Source organism: Acipenser ruthenus, chromosome 14 (genome assembly GCF_902713425.1).
Source record: "Acipenser ruthenus chromosome 14, fAciRut3.2 maternal haplotype, whole genome shotgun sequence".
NCBI lineage: Eukaryota > Metazoa > Chordata > Actinopteri > Acipenseriformes > Acipenseridae > Acipenser > Acipenser ruthenus.
This window is the reverse complement of record NC_081202.1, coordinates 4,943,945-4,969,080: the sequence shown is the minus strand read 5'-3', so window position 1 is coordinate 4,969,080 and position 25,136 is coordinate 4,943,945. Positions and strand designations below refer to the sequence as shown.

Sequence of the window (25,136 nt, the reverse complement as noted above, 5' to 3'; positions counted from 1 at the left end):
GCATCAACACATGAAAAGGCAGATGTACACATGTCCTAAAGCATTCTTGGCAGAGGGCCTTGACTGTTTCAAATAATATATAATTGATAATTAATTATTTCAGTTGAGGATAGTGCATTTGTGTATAATTACACATTGAAGAAGAGTTGGTTGTTTGCTTATAACTGTTGTTGTTTTTTGTACAGATGAGATGCTTTTAAGTGTAACAGCTGGTGACAGGGTGCTGTAAAGCGGCATTCTTGAGCTTGGAGGGAGAGGGAGAGGGAGAGGGAGAGGGAGAGGGAGAGGGAGAGGGAGACTGCATGTTCACAGCTGGTAAAAAAGGGCTGTTGAAAAATCAGACTCATAAAACAGCAAGGAAAGGATTTTTTTTTTTTAGTGTATCCCAATTTTCAATTCAGACTATAGTCCTAAGGTGATAATTCAGGGTGGAATGAGAGTGTGACAATGATGTAGTGGATATGGTCTGAATCATGTAGGGAAGGCTGTGATTCATGTGTGATTCATCTCTCGATTTCCAGCAATTTCCCCTTAACACAGTGCTTAGCTGTAATCGCAGAACCAATCCAAACCCCCCCCCCCCCCCCAAAAAAAACTATTTCAATAACTACCGTTGAAAAGGCTTGATGGATTTAAAGGGATACATGTTTGAGGCTGGAGCAGCCTGCTGTAACACTGCTCAGATTTTAAAGGGATACATGCCTGAGGCTGGAGCAGCCTGCTGTAACACTGCTCGGATTTTAAAGGGATACATGCTTGAGGCTGGAGCAGCCTGCTGTAACACTGCTCAGATTTTAAAGGGATACATGCTTGAGGCTGGAGCAGCCTGCTGTAACACTGCTCAGATTTTTCAGGTCCAATAAAGACCAGGTTCTGTTCCAGTCCAGACTCTACAGCCTGTTGTCTTGAGATTATACAGATCATGTCACAGACCAAGGCAAAAAGCTTAAATGTATGATTATAACATAAAACACCTCACAAAGGCTTCTAGTCTTGTGGAGACCCATTTAGATTTGTATGTTGATTGAAATCGGATTTGAGTCATAGCTCCTGACTCTTCAACACAATCGGTGGTGAGAAAATTGATTTTAAAGCCTTGATTATCACTCCTTGAATGTTCATTTTGAATGTTTAAGTAAAAACATGAATTGGTTTTTACATAAAACACACTTCACACTGCTGTTTCCAGATCAAAAGAATACACTAGAGTGAGATACACAGTTACCTTTTTCATGGTAAAATATTAAAAAATAAATAATAAATAATGATTAAATCTATAACAAATCATACCCTTTCTGTTGTTTTATAAGATCAATGTAGGACTAATATACCTGAAGTGACATAGCATGCAGAACTTATTTAATAATGTTTAATAACATGCATGCAATCTTATAATACAAACCTCTTCTCAATATATATCTTTAACATTCATACATGTATAAATGTAAACCCACGCCCCACACCCATACCTTCAGTGATAATAAGTATTACATAATAGGAATAGCATGATAATGTTACAACATGTTTTACAGCGCTGCATTTTAAAGCGTCTCATTGATCGTTACTTATAAATCTGACTTGTAGCCAGACGCTTTTTAACACAAATTATTAAAAAAATTATTAATATTAAAAATTATGTTCGTGCACAAATTTAGTTATCATCCTCTGCACATCAAGAAAAAAAAGAAAATAAATAAATAACATTCTTTTACTGAGCGTAACAGAGCATATCTTGGTAGTTAACAGTCCATTATGATTGAATAAAATGTCTCTATATACAGTGCCTTGCGAAAGTATTCGGCCCCCTTGAACTTTGCAACCTTTTGCCACATTTCAGGCTTCAAACATAAAGATATGAAACTGTAATTTTTTGTGAAGAATCAACAACAAGTGGGACACAATCATGAAGTGGAACGAAATTTATTGGATATTTCAAACTTTTTTAACAAATAAAAAACTGAAAAATTGGGCGTGCAAAATTATTCAGCCCCCTTAAGTTAATACTTTGTAGCGCCACCTTTTGCTGTGATTACAGCTGTAAGTCACTTGGGGTATGTCTCTATCAGTTTTGCACATCGAGAGACTGAAATTTTTGCCCATTCCTCCTTGCAAAACAGCTCGAGCTCAGTGAGGTTGGATGGAGAGCATTTGTGAACAGCAGTTTTCAGTTCTTTCCACAGATTCTCGATTGGATTCAGGTCTGGACTTTGACTTGGCCATTCTAACACCTGGATATGTTTATTTGTGAACCATTCCATTGTAGATTTTGCTTTATGTTTTGGATCATTGTCTTGTTGGAAGACAAATCTCCGTCCCAGTCTCAGGTCTTTTGCAGACTCCATAAGGTTTTCTTCCAGAATGGTCCTGTATTTGGCTCCATCCATCTTCCCATCAATTTTAACCATCTTCCCTGTCCCTGCTGAAGAAAAGCAGGCCCAAACCATGATGCTGCCACCACCATGTTTGACAGTGGGGATGGTGTGTTCAGGGTGATGAGCTGTGTTGCTTTTACGCCAAACATAACGTTTTGCATTGTTGCCAAAAAGTTCGATTTTGGTTTCATCTGACCAGAGCACCTTCTTCCACATGTTTGGTGTGTCTCCCAGGTGGCTTGTGGCAAACTGTAAACGACACTTTTTATGGATATCTTTAAGAAATGGCTTTCTTCTTGCCACTCTTCCATAAAGGCCAGATTTGTGCAGTATACGACTGATTGTTGTCCTATGGACAGAGTCTCCCACCTCAGCTGTAGATCTCTGCAGTTCATCCAGAGTGATCATGGGCCTCTTGGCTGCATCTCTGATCAGTCTTCTCCTTGTATGAGCTGAAAGTTTAGAGGGATGGCCAGGTCTTGGTAGATTTGCAGTGGTCTGATACTCCTTCCATTTCAATATTATCGCTTGCACAGTGCTCCTTGGGATGTTTAAAGCTTGGGAAATCTTTTTGTATCCAAATCCGGCTTTAAACTTCTCCACAACAGTATCTCGGACCTGCCTGGTGTGTTCCTTGTTCTTCATGATGCTCTCTGCGCTTTAAACGGACCTCTGAGACTATCACAGTGCAGGTGCATTTATACGGAGACTTGATTACACACAGGTGGATTCTATTTATCATCATTAGCCATTTAGGTCAACAATGGATCATTCAGAGATCCTCACTGAACTTCTGGAGAGAGTTTGCTGCACTGAAAGTAAAGGGGCTGAATAATTTTGCACGCCCAATTTTTCAGTTTTTTATTTGTTAAAAAAGTTTGAAATATCCAATAAATTTCGTTCCACTTCATGATTGTGTCCCACTTGTTGTTGATTCTTCACAAAAAATTACAGTTTCATATCTTTATGTTTGAAGCCTGAAATGTGGCAAAAGGTTGCAAAGTTCAAGGGGGCCGAATACTTTCGCAAGGCACTGTACTGCACAACGAATATGTCATATTAATATTAAATTAACGTCACAGTAAGAAACGTTTTTAGAAATGAGAATTACGGAGGCTAAATCCACATGATAATCAGGCCTCCCCTGCACCTTCACAATGACTCCCTATCCTATATAGCCAGGAGTTGGTAACACAAAGGAGACGGCAGTGAGAGTGCTGGCAGGCGAAACACCTGTAGCTAGAGGCAGCCTTTTCTCCATCTGTCAACAAAAGAAATCCTTAGTGCTCAGAGGCAGTTCTTCTTTCAGTAAAGACAGACTGAAACACAGGAATATTGATTGAAGACACGGACAGTGCTTCCGAGCTGGGTTTACATTGTTCGTTAAAACCAAGAACAAGAACGAACAGCTGCAAGTGCTGAACGGACAGCTCCTGTAGCTGAGGAACTGAGCGCAGTGACGGGTGCATTTAAAGGAGGAGGCAAAGATGCCAAACAAGAAGAAATATGCTTTAAATCAACGACAGACTATGTTATAAGACGTCGAGTGCCGCGGCAATACCTGTCAAAAAGATCTTTTGAAAAAGCAAAGGAATAACAACACACTTGCAGCATCTTCATTTGATCCGTAATCGTGTTTCAACGTGTTTTTAACGTCCACTATAGATATTTGCAAAAAGAAAAAGATACACAACAAGTTGTCTGGAGATGTTTAATGTAGCAATTACATAATATTTTCAATATATACATTTTTTAAAATATTTACCGTGGGGAATATCTGTCATTGGATAATTTTGTATTGATTGTGTGTAAACTGGCAGATCTATCATGGCTTTCAAATAAACAAATTCGGACAGAAGAAAATAAATAAGGAGAATGTATAGAGATCCCGTGGTGTATCTCCCACAGAAAAACCCAAATATGTTTTTCAGCACAGTTGATGAATGTGACTAGGGTGTGCCTGTGTTTTTTTTTTCTGGAGAAAAAAAAGAGTGAGTTTTGTGTTGCAAAGGGGGTGGGGTGCGGTGTGGATGTGATCACTTCAAGCACCGACATTGATAGCACCCCAAGGAGGAAAGAAAACACAAGGTGACTGATCAGTCGTGAGCTGTGCTGTCATTCCGTTTGACTTCACCTGCTTGGATGAGAAAGCAGGGAAGAAAGGGAATGGACTGATACTCAACACAACGCAGCACGACAGAGCGAGACCCCTTTTTTGTTTCATCTGACGAAACAACTGAAAAAAAAAACAATAATAAGCTACCACAACCAAAAAAAGCATGCAGTTATTGTTTAAAAGCAAACCAAAACGACACTGGAGGGCTGGGTTCTAAATGTTGTTTATTGTACTTGCAACATGTATAAGGGGTTACTGCATTTGGACAACCGAAAATAGAAGCTAGACAAAAAAGCTTCCATTTCCACTTTTCTTATCGAGTCATGTCTTATCCGATGAGATGGGCAAGATCGACGACAACGAGAGGATAATCCTCAACGTTGGGGGCACCAGGCACGAAACCTACCGCAACACGCTGAAGACCTTGCCGGGGACAAGGCTGGCTCTGCTTGCTTCTGAGCCTGACACAGAGTCTGGGGTGGATAATCGGCAACAAGTCGCGGGTTACATCGAGTTCAATCCCAAGAACAACAGATACTTTTTCGATCGCCACCCGGGCGTTTTCGCCTATGTGCTTAACTACTACCGCACCGGGAAACTCCACTGCCCCGCTGATGTCTGCGGCCCCCTGTTTGAGGAAGAGCTGGCTTTCTGGGGAATCGATGAGACCGACGTGGAGCCCTGCTGCTGGATGACTTACCGACAGCACAGGGATGCGGAAGAAGCTCTCGACATTTTTGAGATCAGCGGGGATCCGGGAGACGGGGAGGACGAAGATGTAAGCAAGAGGCTAGGCATTGAGGATGTGGTGTCACCTGAATGCAAAGTCAGCCGCTGGAAAAAGTGGCAACCGGTGGTGTGGGCTTTGTTTGAGGACCCCTATTCTTCCAGATCAGCAAGGGTAAGAAAAACAGGGTGCTGCAGTGCATCCAAAATTATCCGAACTTTAGCAGCGCGTGTTCTAACAATATTTCAAAGTTGTTTAAAAATACCGCAACAGGCGCTGTTCAATGGCAATCATGCATGTAATAAGTTCAATATGACTGTCTGTTTAATAAGATTGAATTGATTCATCAGAATGTGCAGACAAGTAATAATGTGGCAGGTTTTTTAAACAACCTGTGGGGTTTTAGGCGATTCAAAGCTCTGTCTCGCCTGGTGTTGGCAAAGCTGCAGTGATACACTGTAAACCAAATGTTTAAGAATTAAACATACATCGTATACAACAGATTTTAAAAACCTTGGTTTTCAACCTGATTGTTTAAAAATATACAAGACCTGGGTATAAAAACAAACAATGCTTAATTGTTAAACATTTGGTTTACAGGTGTAGAAACTAAAAAAAAAAAAAACTAAAACAAAACCCACACACACATTATAAATTCTGTAAGCGTACGTCTAACCACCGTAAATGAGTCAAATAGATAAATCATCATACACCCTAAGCGGTGTCATTTTAGACAGACAGAGGATGCTTTGATAGTTTCATTAAAACATGCCTCTGTCAACATCTACATTCGGTTTTCAGAATTGAATAAATCATATTTATCTTTTTCTTCCTAAAATATAACAGATTAAGGCAGTAATGCCTTTGTAAACAATGATAAAAGACCACATGGGCACCGCTCAGCCTTTTCAGCATTTAATCTGAAGCGATACTTCTATAAATAGAGGTTTCTAGAAATTCAAATCGAGGTTGTTATGGAAACCTTTTGTGGGGGAGGCTGTCTCGGGAAGGGGTGGGGGAGAGGGTTAGGTCTAGTAGGAGGCATTGCATTAAAGCCAAATCATGCCAAATAAAACCAGTGTAACCGTTTAAATGTAGCTACACACGCGATACCCAGTACGTTGTCTTTCTTCTCTACGTCTATATCTTGCATATGGTAAAGTATATTTTAAAATAATTTTGTAAGAAAGTGTTTCCAGAAATGTAGGCAGAAAAAAAAAAACCCACAAAAAATGCTTATACTGTGTATATAGAGCGTAAAGCGTAAAGCGTAAAGCGTAAAGTATACACTATAGGACAATATTAAACATGTTCCAATATACTACATTGAGAAATAGCTGGTAATAAGTTGACATTTTCACCACATACCGTATGAGAGTGAATGTTTTTGTAATGAAACACAGTGCGCTTCATGTGATCTCCTTTGGAATTCCTAGCTGCTACAGGTGTGTGCTGTACTGTACGTCCACCGTTACGAGTGACATGCAGGTGGCGCAAGGAGGAGATACACACAGCCTTGAATGTGCGCTAGTGTAGATATGGAAATTACAGATGCTTCCTCAAGTTTGTTTTTTCATAAATGTAGTATTGCTTATTGATAAGTTAACAATAAGCATATTTAACATTCTCCAGTAGACTACAAAGGCAATACTGTGTGACTGTCGGTCAGTTTAATTACCAAACAGAACGGCGACATTTATGTATATCTAACATAACATATCGGGAGAAAGAAAAACAAAGTAAGCACTGGTAGTAGGCTAAACTACCAAATCTACCACAGCTATACATTCACAAAAAATGGTACCGTAAGGTGTAATTGAAATCCGACCCAGAATCTGTCTTAATTTATAATTCATTGTTGCTAGTTTAAGATTAAAATAAATAGATACACAGATACAATTTGAACATATGTATGACAATCAACATTTAAACAATAATACATATCAGATCTGTTTAAAAAAATCAATGCCATATGCATCTTCAAACATAACCAAAAAAAAACAAAAACAAGGTGGAATTGAGTGACAGTTGATTACTATTCTGATCATCTACAACAAGGAAAAACAAACAAACAAAACATATTTGGTTGCACAAAAGGATTGCACATATTCCTGTATTACTTTGGAAACTAAAACACACATCTATAATAAATAAATAGTTCTGTACAATCAAACACTAAGATGTATTTATTTCTGTTCACTGAGATGTGAAAGCTGGGCATTATTATATTTGAATTTAAACAGGGAGGTTATAACTCTGTAACTGTGATACTCGCTCCTATAGTGATAAAAGAAAAAAGTGCATTTATAACCAGTGAAGAGTCAAACAAACCAGGCTCCCCAAATATCGTTTAGATTTACTGTCGAGGGCATTACCGGTCCTTTGTGTAAAGTGATTAGGAGCACAGTATTAATATAGACAAGAGTATTGATAATATTGTAACTAATGAGCAACTTTATTACTACACAATAAAGAGACACAAAATCTTGCTTATACCAGAATGTCATATTTTGCTATTATAAGTGGTTATTCAGTTCAAATAATATACCAGTATACTGTAAGGAGGTCAAAATAATAGAAACTCCTGCCATAAGGGATGCATGACCATTCCTCAGGATTACTGACTCATGTTCCTTTAGAGAGGCTGAGGGTGGAGCTGTGCAGCAAAGTGTTCTCCAGAATCACTTTCCAGACCATTCCTAAAGTAAGCCATTTGTGTGCCAGCTGAACTCATACACAATACTAACAGACATCTAATCAAAGTCTGCTAGATATGTTGCCTTTTTGTGCCCAACCTGTAGTTAGGCTTGACACTGATCAACGCTAAAGAGACATAAGGGCATTTAAACACAAGAAGAGCTTTCTTGTGATACCTCGTTTCTTCCTCCTGTTACTAAGCTGCCAAGAAAATGTTAAAGCCCTGAGATTGAATACAGTTATCAGGTGATAGAAAGACAAATAAAATGCCCTCAGGTTCACAGGCTCTGGACTGAATGCACCACAGAAGCTGAACAAGAGAACATGCATTTGTTTTACTATGATGTTTTGAGTATAGCCATCCATTCATTGAGAATGCGTCCTCTGCTCAACCCACTGAGGCATGACTGCTCCCAGCACTGTTATTTATATACAGTGCATTTGGTATAAACCCTCTGCCCAGGAAAGGTAATGGCTTCTGTTGGGAGGCGATATGCTTTTCTCTCGGCTGTGGCTGCCAGCGTCTCTTCTTCATGGCCAGAGAGCTGGTCATTACCCTTTAAGGTTGATAGTTATCCCCTCCCCTAAATGAACATCTTAGTACTCAATCACCTAACAGTGTGAAGTCCTGAAACACCATTGTAAACTTAACCTTGTTCAGCATAATAAAGGAGGTTGTGACAATGACATTACCTTTTAACTATGTGTTGTACTGTATACATTATATATATATATATATATATATATATATATATATATATATATATATATAGACACACACACACACACACTGCTATGCAAAAGTCTTAGACGTGTTGCATTTTTCTACTCTGATGCATTATGAGCATCAACAATTTACTCAAAGCCCCCACTAGTGTTTTCTACAATTATAACAACCTTGACTTGCATAAAGAAGGTAAAACATTGAGTGAAATAGCTTGCATCACTCGATTTTCAAGGTGTGGTATCCGAAGCATAATCAACAAGTAGAAACATCTTGAAGATAATATCCTTCAGGAATAGAAATAAGACAATTGTTTAACAATTGTTGAATTGACAACAGAACTGGCAGAATGCACAGGTGTCGTTGTCCATCCATCAACAGTGCAAAGCACCTTTGACCATTGTTCCATAGTCCAATTTCTGTATTCTTGTGCATATTTTAGCCTTTTAGTCTTGTTCCCCTTTCTTAACAGATGTATTCTTACAGCAACACATCCTTTAAGTCCTGATTTCAAGAGTGACCTTCGTACTGTTGATTTGATGGACAACAACACCAACTATCGTGACCAATTATAAATGAGTGAAGTCATCAGTCTGTCATGTACTGACCATGCCTAGCCGTGTCTTGTGCCCATTATCAGCGAGTCACAAATTACATTAAACCATACATGCATAGGATGTGTTCTTGGCCTGCAAATACTTGGAAGATCACATAAAAAACTGAATGTGTTGTATTTCATGTTGTATTTAATTGTTCAATATTGTTTCAAACTCAGGGTTTAGACCAATTAACATCACCTGTTTCTTAAATAGTCTTCTGTCACTCATGGAAGCTTATTAAAACAAGTAATGTTAATTATTTGAAGTAGCAACTGTTCACATATTATACAGCAAGCAGTTACCACTAGAGAAGCACATGTTACACCTTTGTGTACGATAGGCATCAATTGTGTAACATGGTGAGGTTTGTTACTGCAATGTGGGATAAACAGGGTTAAAACATTCCTAGTGTCATAGCTTTGACTTCTACTTGAATTCACTATAGAAATAAACCTTTAGACTGTAACGCGCTACCAGAAGAAACTTGCATCTATCAAAACAATCCAACACCATATTGAATTACGCAGGCACGGTGTGAGTCGTGTCTCAGCTTTAGGGCTCAGCTTTCTTTATAACTGTTTGTTAGTAGCATTCCAGGCATCACGTGTTACTGTTTTAGGTTGTCAGCCTTAGATTGTTATGATAAATCGTTCAGTCTTCCATTAATAATTGTTTAAGACTGAGTCTGCATTTATCATTTAAAAGTAAAAAAAAAAAAAAGCTGTCTGGAATTTGGATGTCTGGCCTCTCTACTCATTCAAAGATGCTACCTCCGCGGGTTGTGCTGGTTGCCATGGAAACATGCTTGCTCATGCTTCCCTGTTTTCATTGAAAACTGTCCTTCCTGTGAAGCCTATTGATGTCAGGAATTCTTTCAACTGTGTAATTCACAGTGAAACCTTTTTTTGTTTCGCAACATAAAAATGGTGTGTTTTGGAGACATGGCTCCAGAATGACTCCTCTCTTATTGCCTTCACATTTAAAATATAATCAAGTGCAGGCTTCACAAAGGAGCTAGAATGCAATTTCTGTGTCATTAGAGTTATAATGCTCATGCCATAGTTTTAGTAAGGGCGTCTGCTAAGAAATAAATAATAAATAATAGTAAACAGATTTAGAGGTTGTGCACTATAGGACAAATCATTTAGTACTTGGATTACAAACATCTTTTGAGGTTGGATTGGTTGGAGAGCAAATTAGCAACCACTATGCATGCACACTGCATGTGAGAGTCTTAACCACTATGCTAAAGAGCCAGGCTCCTCTGCAGGTGTGGTTGCAGAGCTTTTAACCTCATCTCACCAACAGGGGTCAGAATGTGTAATGGCACTCAGCACACAACACTAAATAGATTTAAAGCAGCAGGTCTGTTTAAGCAGTCCAATGCTTAAGTCCATACACAGCCTAGTTCAACATTTCCATTCTATAGCTTACATGTCACAGAGTCAAGTAAGCATTATTTAAACTATAACCATAAGGATTGCTTTGAAAAGCATATGATATTCAAGAAATTACAAATAATCAATAAATCAAATGCATGGATGGTATAGATATCCATGTGATATTGGCCTGGGATATACAGCAGCCAATCCACAGATGTCAACATTAATATACTGCAGTACAGTGATTCCACAGCACAATGGGATTATACAACGTTTGCTATCCCAAAACTATCCTTAAAAGCTCTTGCATGTGGCTGTGCATTTGCTAGTATTGCTGCAGGTTACTTCAGTGTCTTCTCTTATCACAACCGTGTCTTTCTAAAATCAGGTTAAGCTCAATTATACATTAGTCGCTTTGGTATGAAAAAAAAAAAATTATTACCGATACTGTAGTTTTAGCCCAACTCCATTTATATGATGGACTTACTTCTATATGAAGTAATTTACACCTTTGATGGTGGGGGAAGACAAAACTAGTGTTTTCAGGAACAGCAGCTTGAAACTTGGTTCCAGGAGACCACTGGGAGACCTAGTTTGAGGCAATTTGCTTTATCAAAAGCCAAGTCTCCCCTTGTGTGCCACGCCCTTGTCTCCTGAAACTGTTCCAAGCCGCAAAGTGTCTTCATGTACCCTCAGCTTTACATCAAGTGTCTGAAACTTCAGGAGATTCTCTGATTTCTCAGGTTTTTCTTTGCTCTTTGGTAAACTCTGTTTTCTTAGGCAGACGTTGTTATTGGAGGCCTCTTTGATGGCAAACTTAACTAATAGAATTTACTGTGAGAGACTTATGTTGGAGAACTGAACAGATCTGTCTTTGGTACTGAACAACAGTAGGACTCTCCAGTAATGCAATTTATAGGAAAATAAAAGTTCTCCATGTATAATAAATGAAACCTGTTGGTAATTGCTATTTTTGTTTGAATTCATTTTCTTACATTCCTTTATACTTTAGTGGTTTGAACATTTTATGAAGTTTACCTGTAATGAGAGATACAGTACAGTATTTACACTATTTGCTTTAAGCCATAAAAGCTATAAGATTAGTCTCTGGTTGCTGTCTTATATATTGACTAATATTCTTTGATTGGTCCCCCTGGCGTTGCCTTCTGTGCATGCAGGAGATACCCAGAGCAAACTAGTCTCATATTAAAGGGGTTTCTGCTACCTGATGGAATTGGATACTTAGAGCTAGGAAAGATTTGCAAAAATAATTCTTCACAGTGCTGTGAGCTGAATCTAATTTATTATTATTTTTTTATTAGCAGGATATAACGGTAAGCAGATGACAAGCATCAAATTGGGGAGAAGTAATGAAATAATGCTCATTTAACTGTGAAATAATGGGGCAGCAATTCACAAAACTGTGGATCATTATTACCAACTGGGAAAAATGACATTCAGTCAGTGTGGGCCATATTTTCAAAGGGTTTACTCCAGTCTTTAATTCTCCTGTTTTTTTTTTAAAGAGGTGAAACGCATGTTAATTTTACAAAACAAGAACCAATAGAGCAACCAAGTTATACATTTCAAGCACTCCAGTTTTTTTATTATAGTTTTTCTCCTTTCAAAAAAAATTGGAGTTAATTACAGAATGGAGGGAATGCCTTTCTCCCCAATTTAAAATGCCTCCCAGCCATTATTTTTTGCTTTTATACTTAAACTTTTAGAAAGGTAAGACAGCATGTGTATAATAGTCTCTCTTGTAGTCTTGAACGTTGTCAGGAATTGTTAATACCCAACAAGCATGGTATGGTTCTTTATTAGCTATCCTTGATCATGCAATACAACCTTTTATAGTCAATTTATTGTGCAAGCATGTCAAAGCCTTGTACACAGCACTGGGGATACAGAAGTCAGGAGTAAGTCATGGCAAATTAAATATTGTTTAAAATGGGGATTGACATTTCTTCATGTATGCTTCCAACAAATGTAATTTGCAGTTAAGTACTGCATTTACTTTTTTCTTATTACATTTTCTTCTGTTATATGAACATGTCTTGATCAAGTTAAATCTGACAGGTCATGAATAACTATGTGATTTCTTGAGATATCGTTAGTGTATCTTAATTTCCATGAAACGCAAAGTCACAACATATATGTAAGCTTTTCTTATCTTTACTAGGGTCTGACTGTCATTGTAACTTTCTTTATACTGTCCAGAATATGGTTCTTGTGTTTGTTCTATGTGGACATACTATACGACAAACCAAAAAATGAAGATTGTAATACCGTAGTTCTTTCGTTTTTGGTTTGCAATCGTTCTTTCTTTCTTTCTTTCTTTCTTTCTTTCTTTCTTTCTTTCTTTCTTTCTTTCTAATTAATTAAAAAAACATTTATTAATACAGGATCAATCTTGGTGGTGTGCGGTTAGGAACAGAAAAATAAATCAAGTAAAAAAAAAAGGTCACAGCATTACACAGAAAAATAGCTCTTTTCTGTAATATTGATTTCTACTCTGGTTTCTCCTTTCTTCCCCTGGATATTTGGATGTTTGTTTGTTTGTATAAACGCTTTTGACTCATATAACTCGTGTACAGGCCTGGTTGGGGAAGGAAACACACACAATGGCAGGTTGTTATAACAAACAGCCCCCCCTAAAAAACACCTACCCTCTGGATATAAATAGATCTATAAGCATAATCATTTGGGTGTGTGTATTGCCGTGATTTGCACTGTTTATCTCTTCTAGCTTTAAAGCAATAGGTTATATTAAGAAACAGCTGGTGTAATGCAAAGGGTCAAAGGATAGACACAAAACTCCTATTACATAGCAGTTTAATCCATTCCAGGTTTTAATCCGAGCTTGATTAGCCACAGTGCAAAGGTAACAAGCTCAGGTGCATCGTCTTAAACTCATAGTGAAACCATGGGTGGATCAAACTGCTACGCAATGGGAGTCTTATTTCCATAACAGGTCTTTAAACAAGATTTCTGCAGTCATTCTCACCCAGTCGTGCGGTTACTAGAAAAGGAATCATTAGTGATTCATTTTATCCCCATCTCCCGGATGTCAACCAGTCCTCTCATCATGAGGCTAAGAAGCACAAGGTCAGAGAATCGCATTGCAAGGTGGGTTACATGTGTTTTTGTTTTTTCCTTTTTTAATTTAGTGTGCAAAATAATTTTAACCTTTGTTTTTTTCACCAATTTAGAATGTCAAATTATGTTCCCTCGCTGCAGCAACTCCTCACAGCATTTCAGGCAAACTGAAGGTCGGAGGGCAGTGGAGGTTGGCGAGAAAATGGTCCCTAGAGGACAAAGGACACCCCTACAGGTGTCAAGGCCAATAGGGGTTACTATAGCCCTGTGAGGTGACTCAATCCCTACCCACTTAGCCTCCCTAGTATGTGGGGGCACCAGAGCCTGGTGGAATCCCATAGTGAAGATCAGTGACATTTCACAGACCAGGTGAACCACTCTTGACCTGGGACACTCATGTCCTCTATGCAGCCCCTGTAAGTAAACAAGCCTTTCAAGAGTCACTCAAAACAGTGCTCCACTTCAGCCCCATCAAGCCTCTGATTGGAGGACAGAGTCAGCAGTGTGACTCAGAGTCAGGCAAAAGCTGCAGTTTAAGCGCTCGTGTGCACCTTTATTTACCTAATCAGGGAATGGCCACACCTGTGATTTCTGGCAGGGATAGATTTAACCCCATCCCTGCCAACCTGACATTCCCACATGCACACTGTTTACAGCAGACATGCCTCTTGAGCTGAAATGACTTCATTTCCCACCGACAATTCAGTTTTCCCTCAAAGAACATGGCTGTTAATTTATTTGTGAATAGAAAATAGAATTAAATGTGGCTTATTGACTACGCCCTAAAAGAAATTGATTCTGACTTCCAGTACAATCCATTCCAGTTTCATGCAACGAAGCAAGCAGTGCATTAAAGTTTGAGTCGTATTGTCGGAACTCTCAATATCAGTGTCCTTACACTGATTGATGTCTGTTTTAGGTACAATGGGATAGAATGCAAATTTTGTCTAAAGAAAAATACAATTTTCAACAATAAAATAAAAGCACACTTTTGAGACATTGAATAAACCATCAGATTAGTGTTTATTTGTTTTGTAACAGTAACACCTGGAAAGCACACATCTTGGACTTGGTAATCAGGGTCTCTGAAACCAGCCATAACAGTTGTATTTTATTTTCACAAAATTGCTTTTTGGTGTATAACTTGTTGATAAACCGGGCCAAACAAGTACTGAGCTCCGATGGTCCCAGAAGTTGCAGTGAGAACTTTTTTTTACTGCTCATTACATCTGAAAGGATGTCCCTCAGTGTAATTTTAGACTGTATTCCTTCCCGATTTAGGCTCCGATTACTAGTGAAGCAGTAGCGATAGACTTGCTTGTATGGAATTTGGCATCCGTGCAAGCAGAGTGACATGTCCTTTTAGCATGCATCTCCGAAAGGGCATTAAAGACATGCTTTTTATAGCATCATATTGAGTGAAAGAAGTAAATCGGGGAAGATCTAACTATAATTAGAAATGGTAATTGAAGATGCAGTGTTATTTGGAAGACTTTTTAAAAATCAGTTCTTGATGGATGGAGAATTTATACTGTTTCTTTATTAAGCACGAGTCTTTGCCAGCATTAGCATAAACATTACAAATAGAGAGAAACTATTAAACTGTTTATAGGCTTTAATCTTTCCAACATGAAAGACATCTGGGAAAATGTGAACAAAAAAGAGCAAATGTATGCATAGGTGGGCGGTTGTGTGGAGACCTGAGCATTTTGAAAATCTGAAACTTTAATTTGCAGAGAATTTGAAAAGATAAGACAGGTCGTGGTTGGCAATCAAGTCACAGTCAACCATAGAAAATGAAATCTCTGAATGCAGTAACTGCCACCCGCTTGCTAAAGGTGTTTGGCTGTCCTATTGTTTTCCTGCCTGTCGCTCAACTATGCTTGAGTGATATAAGGTAACCCATGAGGTAGCTTGGGGATGTGCCAAAATGGCAAGGCTAAATGTAATCTGCAATTACTGCCATGCTTTAGCCCACTTCCTTCTTCCAGCCTCCAGCCTTGCTTTTGGCTTCACTGCTGCGGGTTAGCAGCTGCATTGCCTCCCTGCCTAACACTCAACTGGCTTGAGTGCTGTGCGGCTTAAAGATGTGATTTGTAGCTACTTTATTAATGCTTTATAGCTGCTTGTTAGAAATAGAAACTGATTTATTTGAAAGGCCATCTGAGACCTTCTCAAGATGGCTGCCTGCAAAGTTGCATTGCCACCTCAGCTGGACAAAAGCAGCAGTATCCCGGAAGCAACAATATGTGCAATTGCAAATGAAAAACTGAATCCAAGTCACTACCCCCCAGATTTAAACTGCTAGCACTGTCAAAAGAAGTGTGGTTTGATACAAACAAACACCAGATTAAGTTATACGTCATCTAGATAGATGGTTGTTCATTTTACTTTAGAAATTAAATAATAATTTAAAAAACTACTGCTGCAAATTCACTATTTAGATAATACAACATGCATCATTTAGGGATTAATTGGATCACCCTGGATTGCATCAACCACCTACTTTAGGGGTCAAGCGCCAATTTTGAAAATTTGACACAGAGAAATGGTAAAGATTGTAGTGGAAGCGGTAGTCCCTGAGAAATGTGTAGTTGAACTTGGAAAAATACTTGGGTGTGGAAATATAAAGTCAGCTTCACGAATGAAAAAATCTGTTGTGGTGTTCCTGAGTAGTGAGAAATTAGTTCAGGAAATTGATCAGCAAGGCTTAGTAATTGACAGAGTTTTAGTTTCTGTCCTGCCTCTCGCGGTCCCCGCTAGGAAAATAATAATTTCTAATATTCCTCCTTTTTTATAAAAAATGAGTTCATAGTGAGAGAGCTGAGTCGTCACTGACAGATAATGTCAAGTATTTCAATGATTCCTCTGGGCTGTAAATCCCCTTGTCTTTTCGGTCAGAAGATATATATGCTCCTTAATGATCCGAACTGAGAGTTAAATATAGCTTTTAGGTTTCGTGTGGACGGAAGTGAATATGTAGTCTTTGCTTCACCTGAACTCATGAAATGTTTTAAATGTGGGCGTCAGGGGCATATAGTGAAGAACTGCAAGCAGACTGCGGGAGATAATAAAAGCGAGGGGGAAGGAATCCTGTGGCGAGTGAGAGTGCAGCAGAGCCAGAGAGCCAGGTAGCTGGTCCTTCAACTAGCAGCGCGGCAGACAAAGTAGGGGTGAGAGAGACCGAAGAACTTCAATTGGGGTTGGTTGAGTCTAATGTTGTGGTAGATAAGGAAAGTGAGGTACAGGGACCGTCTGAAATAGATACAGCGGTGAGAGAAGCAGCTAATGTGAACGGATCTGGAGAGACACCTGCAGGGAGGCTTTAGGAGTCAGAGACACTGTCTCAGCGTTAGAGAAATAGATGGAAGCAGGTGTGGAGAAAGAACTGGCATTTTCTCGGTTTGAAATGCCCAAGGGGAAAAGAAAGGCAGGAACTAGCAACACTAATACAGCAAAGCACAGTTTAGTTTCTGAAGCTGAGGTCCAAAGTACTGATGATTCAGAGAGCGAGTTGTCTGTGAGAACTGACTGCGTTCAGATAGAGAGCATAGCGGGCAGTGCTATTGTTGATTTTAGTGAAGATGAAGATAATGATACTGACTCTTCAGTCAGCTCTGATTTGTTGGCTAGTCAGCAAGCGAGATGGGAGTACAGTGCTGAAAGCATTCAAGCATTTCTACAAGTAGTTAAAGGGAAAAGAGGGATTGAAGTGATTGGAGTGATTGACCATTTTCCCGATTTAAAATTGTTCCTAAATTCTGTGCAGCAAGTGAGTCGTAATGCAGTAGCACTGGGTATGGAAAAACAAGAAATAAATCAATTAAAAAATGTAATAAACAAAGTGCAGGTCTTTCTTAAAAGCAGTAATGGTTAATTTTACAAAAGCTTTTTTTCTTTTCTGTGGTTTTCACCATTGTCTGTACCTTTCTCTCTGCCTCCTTTTATAATTCTACAATGCAGAATGTAAATATTGGAACTTTAAATATAAATGGGGGCTGAGATGTAGTGAAGAGAACAGCTCTTTTTGAATATTTAAAATGAAAAAAGTTGGCCATGCTAAAATAATACACTGCCTAAGAACAGAAGCCGGTCAACTGTTGTGTGAACCTAAGGCCATCAGGGGGCATGCTGTGGGGTTCTATTCAGAGCTGTACACAGCAGAGGCTGTGGGGTTCTATTCAGAGCTGTACACAGCAAAGGCTGCGGACAGGTCTGAGGGAGCCCAACAGTTCCTCCGGTCGCTGACACAGGTTCCAGAAGAGGAGAGGGAGCTGCTGAAGAATGTTCTGATGCTTACTCCCTAGCGCTCTGGAAGGGCTCAATACAGGCAAGGCACCCAGAATTGATGGACAACCTGTTGACTTTTATAAAGCTTTCTTTTCTGAGTTGGGTAGTGATCTGCTGTGCATGATAGAAGAATGTATTGCGGAAAATGAACTGCCTCTGAGCTGCAGGCGAGCTTATTGACTTTGTTGCCTAAGAAAGGGATTTATGTAACATCAAGAACTGGAGACCAATAAGTCTTCTCTGTTCCGACTACAAGATTCTGTCAAAGGCATTGGCGAATAGACTGAGCAAAGTAATGAGCTGTATTGTGCATTCAGATCAAATGTACTGTGTACCCGGCAGATCAATATTTGACATTTTTTTTTTAAATTTGGGATTTAATATCAGCCTCCAAGCTCTTTGGTTTTAAAGCTGGTCTGCTCTCCCTTGATCAACAGAAAGCTTTTGACCAGGTAGATCATAGATATTCTAAAGTCTAAAGGGCATGCCCGAGGCTGCTAGTAGAGGAATCCATCACGCCTGCATGGAGAAATCTGTACAGGACACCAACACCAAAAATAGTGGGTGATTTATAGTGGAGAGCATTGCACACCATTGTGGCCACAAACTCTTTTCTTGCCACCATTCAGCCAGGAGTGGATGATAACTGTTTATTCTGCTTGAAAAGGGAGACAGTATTTAATTGCTTTCTGTTTTGTCCCCGGTTACAGCCTTTGTTTGAGGTATTAAAGGAATTATTTAACGCACTGGGTTTGAACTTTACCCAGACTGCTTTTAACTTTGGGGTGAAGTACACCAAAGGGAACAAAATATAAGTCAGTTGGCTAACTTCCTACTTGGCCAGGCAAAAATGGCCATTCTAAAGAGTAGGAAGAATAAAATGAATGGGTATTAACTGATGCGGCAGTGCCTGTTTTTAAAATGTTGGTGACAGCAAGAGTTAAAGTAGATTTTACTTTTTATAAATTGGTGCATCAGCTAGAGCTATTTCAGACAATCTGGGCAATCTATCTATCTATCTATATGAGAACAGCAAACAGCTCTATATCCAAGGAGAATGAGGATACTCATCAATCGCTATCTCATACTTGTTTCTAAGAATGTTTTTTTTCACTTTTTAAAAAAAAAATATCAATTTAGAGTGACCAATTATTATTTTTATTTATTTTCATCCAATTTGGAATGTCCAATTATGTTTTTTCTCTTCACCGCAGCGAGTCCCCACACAGCACAGACATTCTGAGGGTGTGTGAGCGCGTCCTGCGATCTCACAAGCCTAAAGCCAGAATTGCTTTTACACCGAACAATCCAGAGCAGAGGTGGGCAGGCTACCGATCCCAGAGAACAGAGGCCAGCCTGCCTCTTATCCACTCTGAATGTGCTCGGTGTCTGGCCAGTAGGGTTCAGTGCGATGAGGTGAAGCAATCCCTGCCGGTTTCCCATCCTCCACCCCAAGGGTTTTGCCTGCAGGTGATTGAAAAAAAAAAAAACATGTTGCATAAGGGTACAAAGTTAACAATCTTTATTATTTACTTCTAATATAACAACATATTATGTGAAACCATTTGTGGTGCAAACTGAACTGCCATTTGTTAACATACTCAAGAGCCTTATATACTCTGTTCCTACCCACGTAGCATGCAAAAGCAACCGAAAAACTGTTTACTACTCCCCAGTCCCCCGATCTGCAGCCTGTGTTAACCCCATACATGCTTGATGGATGCCCATAAACATTGATAATATAACAAAGGTACAGTGTAATATGCTTGACATATTAAGGTCCCACTTTACTTGTATCCTGTCTGAACCGCACAGACCCTTGGAATGTGACAATCCCAAATTAAGCAAAAGTTATTTTTTTAGCTTGGCTGTTTTTTTTGTGATTTTCAAAGACCCTTTTAAAAAGTCTCTCAGTTTGAAACACCCAAGGCCTGTTTAACATTAGGATTTGATTTTAAAGTTTTTCAAGAGTTAAAAATAAATAAATAAACATCCGCCGTTGGCCATATGACATTAACAAATGCATCTCGTTGTTCACCTTGCTGGTATTTGATATTAAACGTTAAAAAAAACCCCCAAAAAATGGAATTGATGTCATTCAGGACACAGCTAATAGAGCATAATAATATCATTTTTTTTTTAAAACACCATAGCTCAGATACAGCCCCTCCATTCCACTTAACTAATTTACAAACCTTCCTGTCTGTCTAGATCTCTGCCCGTCTTTTGTTAGATGTATATGTAAGACTGCAAACGCTACTGTACCTATATGTCTAGTAGTTTATTGCAGTTGAGTTTATTTGGAAAAAAAATTAACAAACAGCTGTTTCTAAATTTCCATTTAAATAACTATGTAATGTCTGCAATCTGGTGCGTTCCTGGCGGCTGCCTCGTTGCCGGCTCCAGCAATCAATCACAAGGGACCGCTGAGAGATGAGTCTTGTTTTAAGATCATTCTTTTTTTCGAAACTCTGCAACTCTCTCCAAGATTACATTTTAAAGCAATTCCTGAAAATATCTTCATGCTCTGTGTAACATTAAGAGCCTTGAAAGTTAAGTTAAGTTAAGCTAGCTGGATAAAAAACGATGCTGTCATTGACAAAGTCTCTTATCTGAATGACCAAAGATGTCAAGTTTGTGCTGGTGCAGAGTTAATCGAAAAAGGGTACACAACTTGAGTTTCAAGAGTGTAGAGGTTGGTGCTGGGGCGGTTACATCAGGTCCCTGGAGGCAAGTTGTGTGATTTTAATACAGACCCTTCAAGGGGAAAACAAAGACAGAAAGAAAACATTGTGCATGGTCTTTTCAATTGGAAAGCTTTCAGAATGATGGAGACAGCACAGGAAATAAGAAAGGACATCTGAATTTGATGATTCTTGGTTTCCATTTGAATTGTCATTGACTTTTACAGGAGCAAAAGCTACGTGCACAATGCACATTCTGTTTTTATACTTTGGGACGTTTGGATATGTCAGTGTTTGGCTGTTTGTTAGAAGCTTGTCAGGCTTCACTTCTGAAAGCCTTTTTTTGATTGATCTGACATTTTTATACAGCTGCAAATGTTGCACTGTTGCAGATTCTGATTGGAATCCTCTACTGGTATTTTACAACTTTGCACCTTTTGTTTTGCTAGAATAGTTATTAAGCCTGGCATATGATAATCTAAGCAAAACACTAAATTATTATTATTATTATTATTATTATTATTATTATTATTATTATTATTATTATTATTATTATTATTTATTTCTTAGCAGACACACTTACCCAGGGCGACTTACAGTTTTATACAAAAAATATATATCAAGAATTACAGTACAATTAAGAGCAAGACACAAAATACTGTGACTTCAGTCCTAATAAGAGCAAATACAAAAAACAGTACGATTTGATATCGGGGCAGTTCAAGAGCAGATAACAGTGTTGATAGTTACATCAGGGTTAGATACGAGTGCAAGTGAAATACAAAATACTACAGATTTGGTGCAGGATTAAATACAGTAAAATAGGGAGCAGATACGTGCAAGTTATAGTGCATTAAAGGCAGAGTGCTATATAGACCAGAAGGAGAGAGTTGAGTTTTACAGTTGTTGTCTGAAGAGGTGTGTCTTGAGGAGGCGCCAGCAGGTGATCAAGGACTGGGCAGTCCTGACATCCATAGGAAGGTTGTTCCACCAAGGGTGGAGAAGGAGCGGGCTCTGGAGGCAGGGAAGTGTAGAGGAGGTACAGCCAGTCTTCTAGTGCAGGCGGAGCAGAGAGATTGGATGGGGGTGTAGGGAGAGATGAGGGTCTGGAGGTAGCTGGGTGCAGTCTGGTCAAGGCATCGGTAGGCGAGTACAAGAGTCTTGAACTGGATGCGAGAAGTGATCGGGAGCCAGTGGAGCGAGCGAAGTAGTGGAGTAGCGTGGGAGAAGCGAGGCAGAGAAAACACCAGGCAAGCAGCAGAGTTCTGGATGAGCTAGAGTGGATGGGTGGCGGACGCAGGGAGGCCGGCCAGGACAGAGTTGCAGTAGTCTAGGTGGGAGAGTACCAGGGATTGGACTAGGAGTTGCATGGAGTAGTTGGTGAGGAAGGGTCGTATTCTTCGTATGTTGCTCAGGAAGAATCAGCAGGTGTGTGCTAGAGTGGAGATGTGCTGGGAGTAGGAGAGGCAGGGGGTCCAGGGTTACTCCGAGGTTCTTGGCTGAGGAGGAGGGAGAAAACATGTTGGATTCCAGAGAAATGGAGATAGAGAGATCAGAGGAGGGTGAAGATGAGGAGGGGAAGAAAAGGAGGTCAGATTTCGAGAGGTTGAGTTTGAGGTGAAATGATTGCATCCAGGAAGAGATAGCAGACAGACAGGTAGAGATACAGGAGGGGATGGTGGGGTCAGATGGGGGAAGGAGAGGAAGATCTGAGCATCATCAGCATAGAAATGGTATGATAAACCGTAGGATGCAATGAGGGGGCCCAGGGAGCAGGTGTATAGAGAGAACAGGAGACGACCCAAGACTGATCCTTGAGGGACTCCTGTTGAGAGAGGGTGAGGTGTGGAGGTTGAGCCGTGCCAGGTTACCTGGTAGGTGCAGTCGGAGAGGTAGGAGGAGAACCAGGCCAGAGCAGTGCCAGAGATTCCCAGGTCAGCGAGAGAGGAAACGAGAATAGAGTGATTGACAGTGTCAAAGGCAGCAGAGAGATTGGGGAGAATTAGGACAGAGGAGAGAGGGGCAGCATGGGCAGAGTTTAGTAACAGACAGGAGAGCAGTTTCAGTGGAGTGAGCAGAGCAGAAGAGAGTCGAGCAGAGAGTGGTTAGACAGGCAGAGAGCTGGCGGTGTACTACCTACTCGAGGGTTTTAGAGAGAAATGGTAAGAGGGAGACAGGACTGTGGTTCTGGAGGAAGGTGGGGTTGAGGGTAGGTTTTTTGAGGTGATAGAGGCTTGTTTGAAGGCAGTGGGAAAGGCCAGAGAGGAGAGAGGTGTTGAGAAGGGAGGAGATGAAGGGGAATAGAGCAGTAGCAGCAGCTTGAAAGAGGTGAGTGGGGAGGGGGCCCAGTATGCACGTGGTGGGTTTGTGGCCCTGGAGGAGGGAGGAGAGGTCAGAGTCTGGGAGGGGAGAGAAGGAGGAGAAGGAGGGTGAGTTAGTAGGGGAGACAGATGGTGTTGGGATGGGGTGGGAGGAAGAGGTGTTACATGGTTTGCGGATAGCAGAGATTTTAGAGGAGAAGAAAGAGGCAAAGTTGTCAGAGGAGATAGAGGAGGGAGGAGGGGGAGGGTTGAGGAGGGTGGAGAAGGTAGAGAATAGTTTCCGGGGGTTGGTATTGGAGGATTAGATAATAGATTGGAAATAGGAGCGTTTAGCAGAGGAGAGAGTAGAGTAGAAGGAGGAGAGGAGGGAGCGGTAGAGGTCTAGGGCAGCAGGGAGTTTGGTTCTCTTCCATTTCTTTTCAGCAAAGCGCAGTTTGGTTCTTGCCAAGCAGAGCACATAGGAGAGCCAGGGTAGAGGAGGGGAGGGGCAGGCAGGTCAGGAGGTGAGGGGACAGAGGGAGTCACAAGAGGAGAAGATGGTGGAGGTAGCAGAGTCTACAGAGAGTTGGGAGAAGGAGTCGATTGGAGGGAGGTGAGAGAGAGCGGTGGAGGCAAGGAGGTGACGGTGGGGGTAGATGGAGTAGGGAGAGAGGGGAGAGACAGAGAAAAAGAGATGAAATAGTGATCAGAGAAATCCAGAGGGGTGACAGAGAGGATGGAGGGGCAGCAGACCCTGGAGAAGGTGAGGCCAGCTTTGTGGGTAGGAGGGGATGGAGAGAGAGAGAAGTTGAAGGAGTGAAGGAGAGGAAGGAATCCGGCAGAGTGGGTGGGGTTGGAGAGATGGATAATGAAATCACTTGCCAAATTAGAATCATACAAGTAATATGATATTAAACAAATAAATAATTATTTGTTTAATATCATATATATATATATATATATATATATATATATATATATATATATATATATATATATATATATATATATATATGAAAATGCAGATGTTTTGTCCTGGTTGAGGAGCTTCAACTGCACATAGCTTTAAATGCAGGGAGTATGTGTGTGCTTTAGCATGGAAATACCTTTCTCTTCCCACAATGGGTTGGCTACAATAGAAGTCCAGCATGGGCACCATCTGTGCAATGCCTGCCCTTGCGTGTGCTCAGTGCAGTTCTTACCCAGTAGCAGGAGAGACAGAAAAACAAGGCCAATGCATCCTGCAGAATTTTAATGTTACAAAAATAAATTATATCAGTGGGTAGGTGGCAAGTGAAACAAATAGTGTCTGGCTTTCCTTGAGCCCTTATTAAATCTCTTCTGGCAGTCTAGAGCCTTGCAATTCACTTCATCGACATCTCAGTTTCTACATTTCCAATCAGAACTGCCTGCCCATTCATTTGCATTTGTGCTAGAAAATCTGTAGTGGACCCTGTTCTTGAAAAAAAAAAAAAAAACCCACCAATAACATAAATGTCTGTATTACTATTGGCAGTTTTGCCCAGCAAATTAGATTATCTCTAATGCAGAATAAAACGTCTACAGAGTTATGATTGCTTAAACCTCCTCTCTCCAGTCCGTCTCTCAGGCATCCATACTGTGGTTTTCTGATGCACCCAGAGCTTTATGTTTTATTTGATTTAGCTGGCAAACAAGTACAGTGCCCGTGGTAATCCACTAGTTTTCCACAGTATTTATCTTTCGTTGTCTGTTTTCCTTTCCTGTGATGCTTACACAATACAATTGCATTTTTATATACTTTTGGGGCATTTTATTAATTTTGACTTTTTCAATTTCAGTTTGTATTGATTTTTACTTTTTAGAAACATTTCAGCTGCCTCTGCAAGACAGAGTATACCTTGTCTGGCCACTTTATTTGGACCTGGACCTGATAAGGGTTGGGCCACTGTTTGCCCTGATCAAAGCCTTGACACAATGTGGCATAGACTCCACATGGTGCTGGAACATGCCTTGAGGGATGTTAATCAGTTCATTAATATTTCCTACTTGACAATCGTCTCTAACTGTTTGCAGCCTAGACCTCATGGAGCTTGATAAACAGAATTTGCTCGTAGTGAGGTCGACACTCCTAAAGGGGGATGTGTGAGAATCTCCCAGGCTGTGT

At 40.0% G+C, this 25,136-nt stretch overlaps 1 protein-coding gene across 6 annotated transcripts in view; it reads left to right on the top strand.

The window, feature by feature from the left end:
• Positions 1 to 3,560: 3,560 nt before the first annotated feature.
• LOC117420118 (potassium voltage-gated channel subfamily C member 2-like) overlaps positions 3,561 to 25,136 on the top strand; it is a 55,519-nt gene continuing 33,943 nt past the window's right edge. For 4 of the 6 annotated variants that reach the window (XM_058985633.1, XM_034033658.3, XM_034033656.3 and 1 more), the window contains exon 1: positions 3,561 to 5,389. In XM_058985633.1, coding sequence (XP_058841616.1) covers positions 4,829 to 5,389 — 561 coding nt within the window. In that variant the 5' untranslated portion in view covers positions 3,561 to 4,828. The remainder of the gene's footprint in view (positions 5,390 to 25,136) is intronic. The other 2 variants (XR_009307224.1, XM_034033654.3) reach the window with 1 other exon arrangement.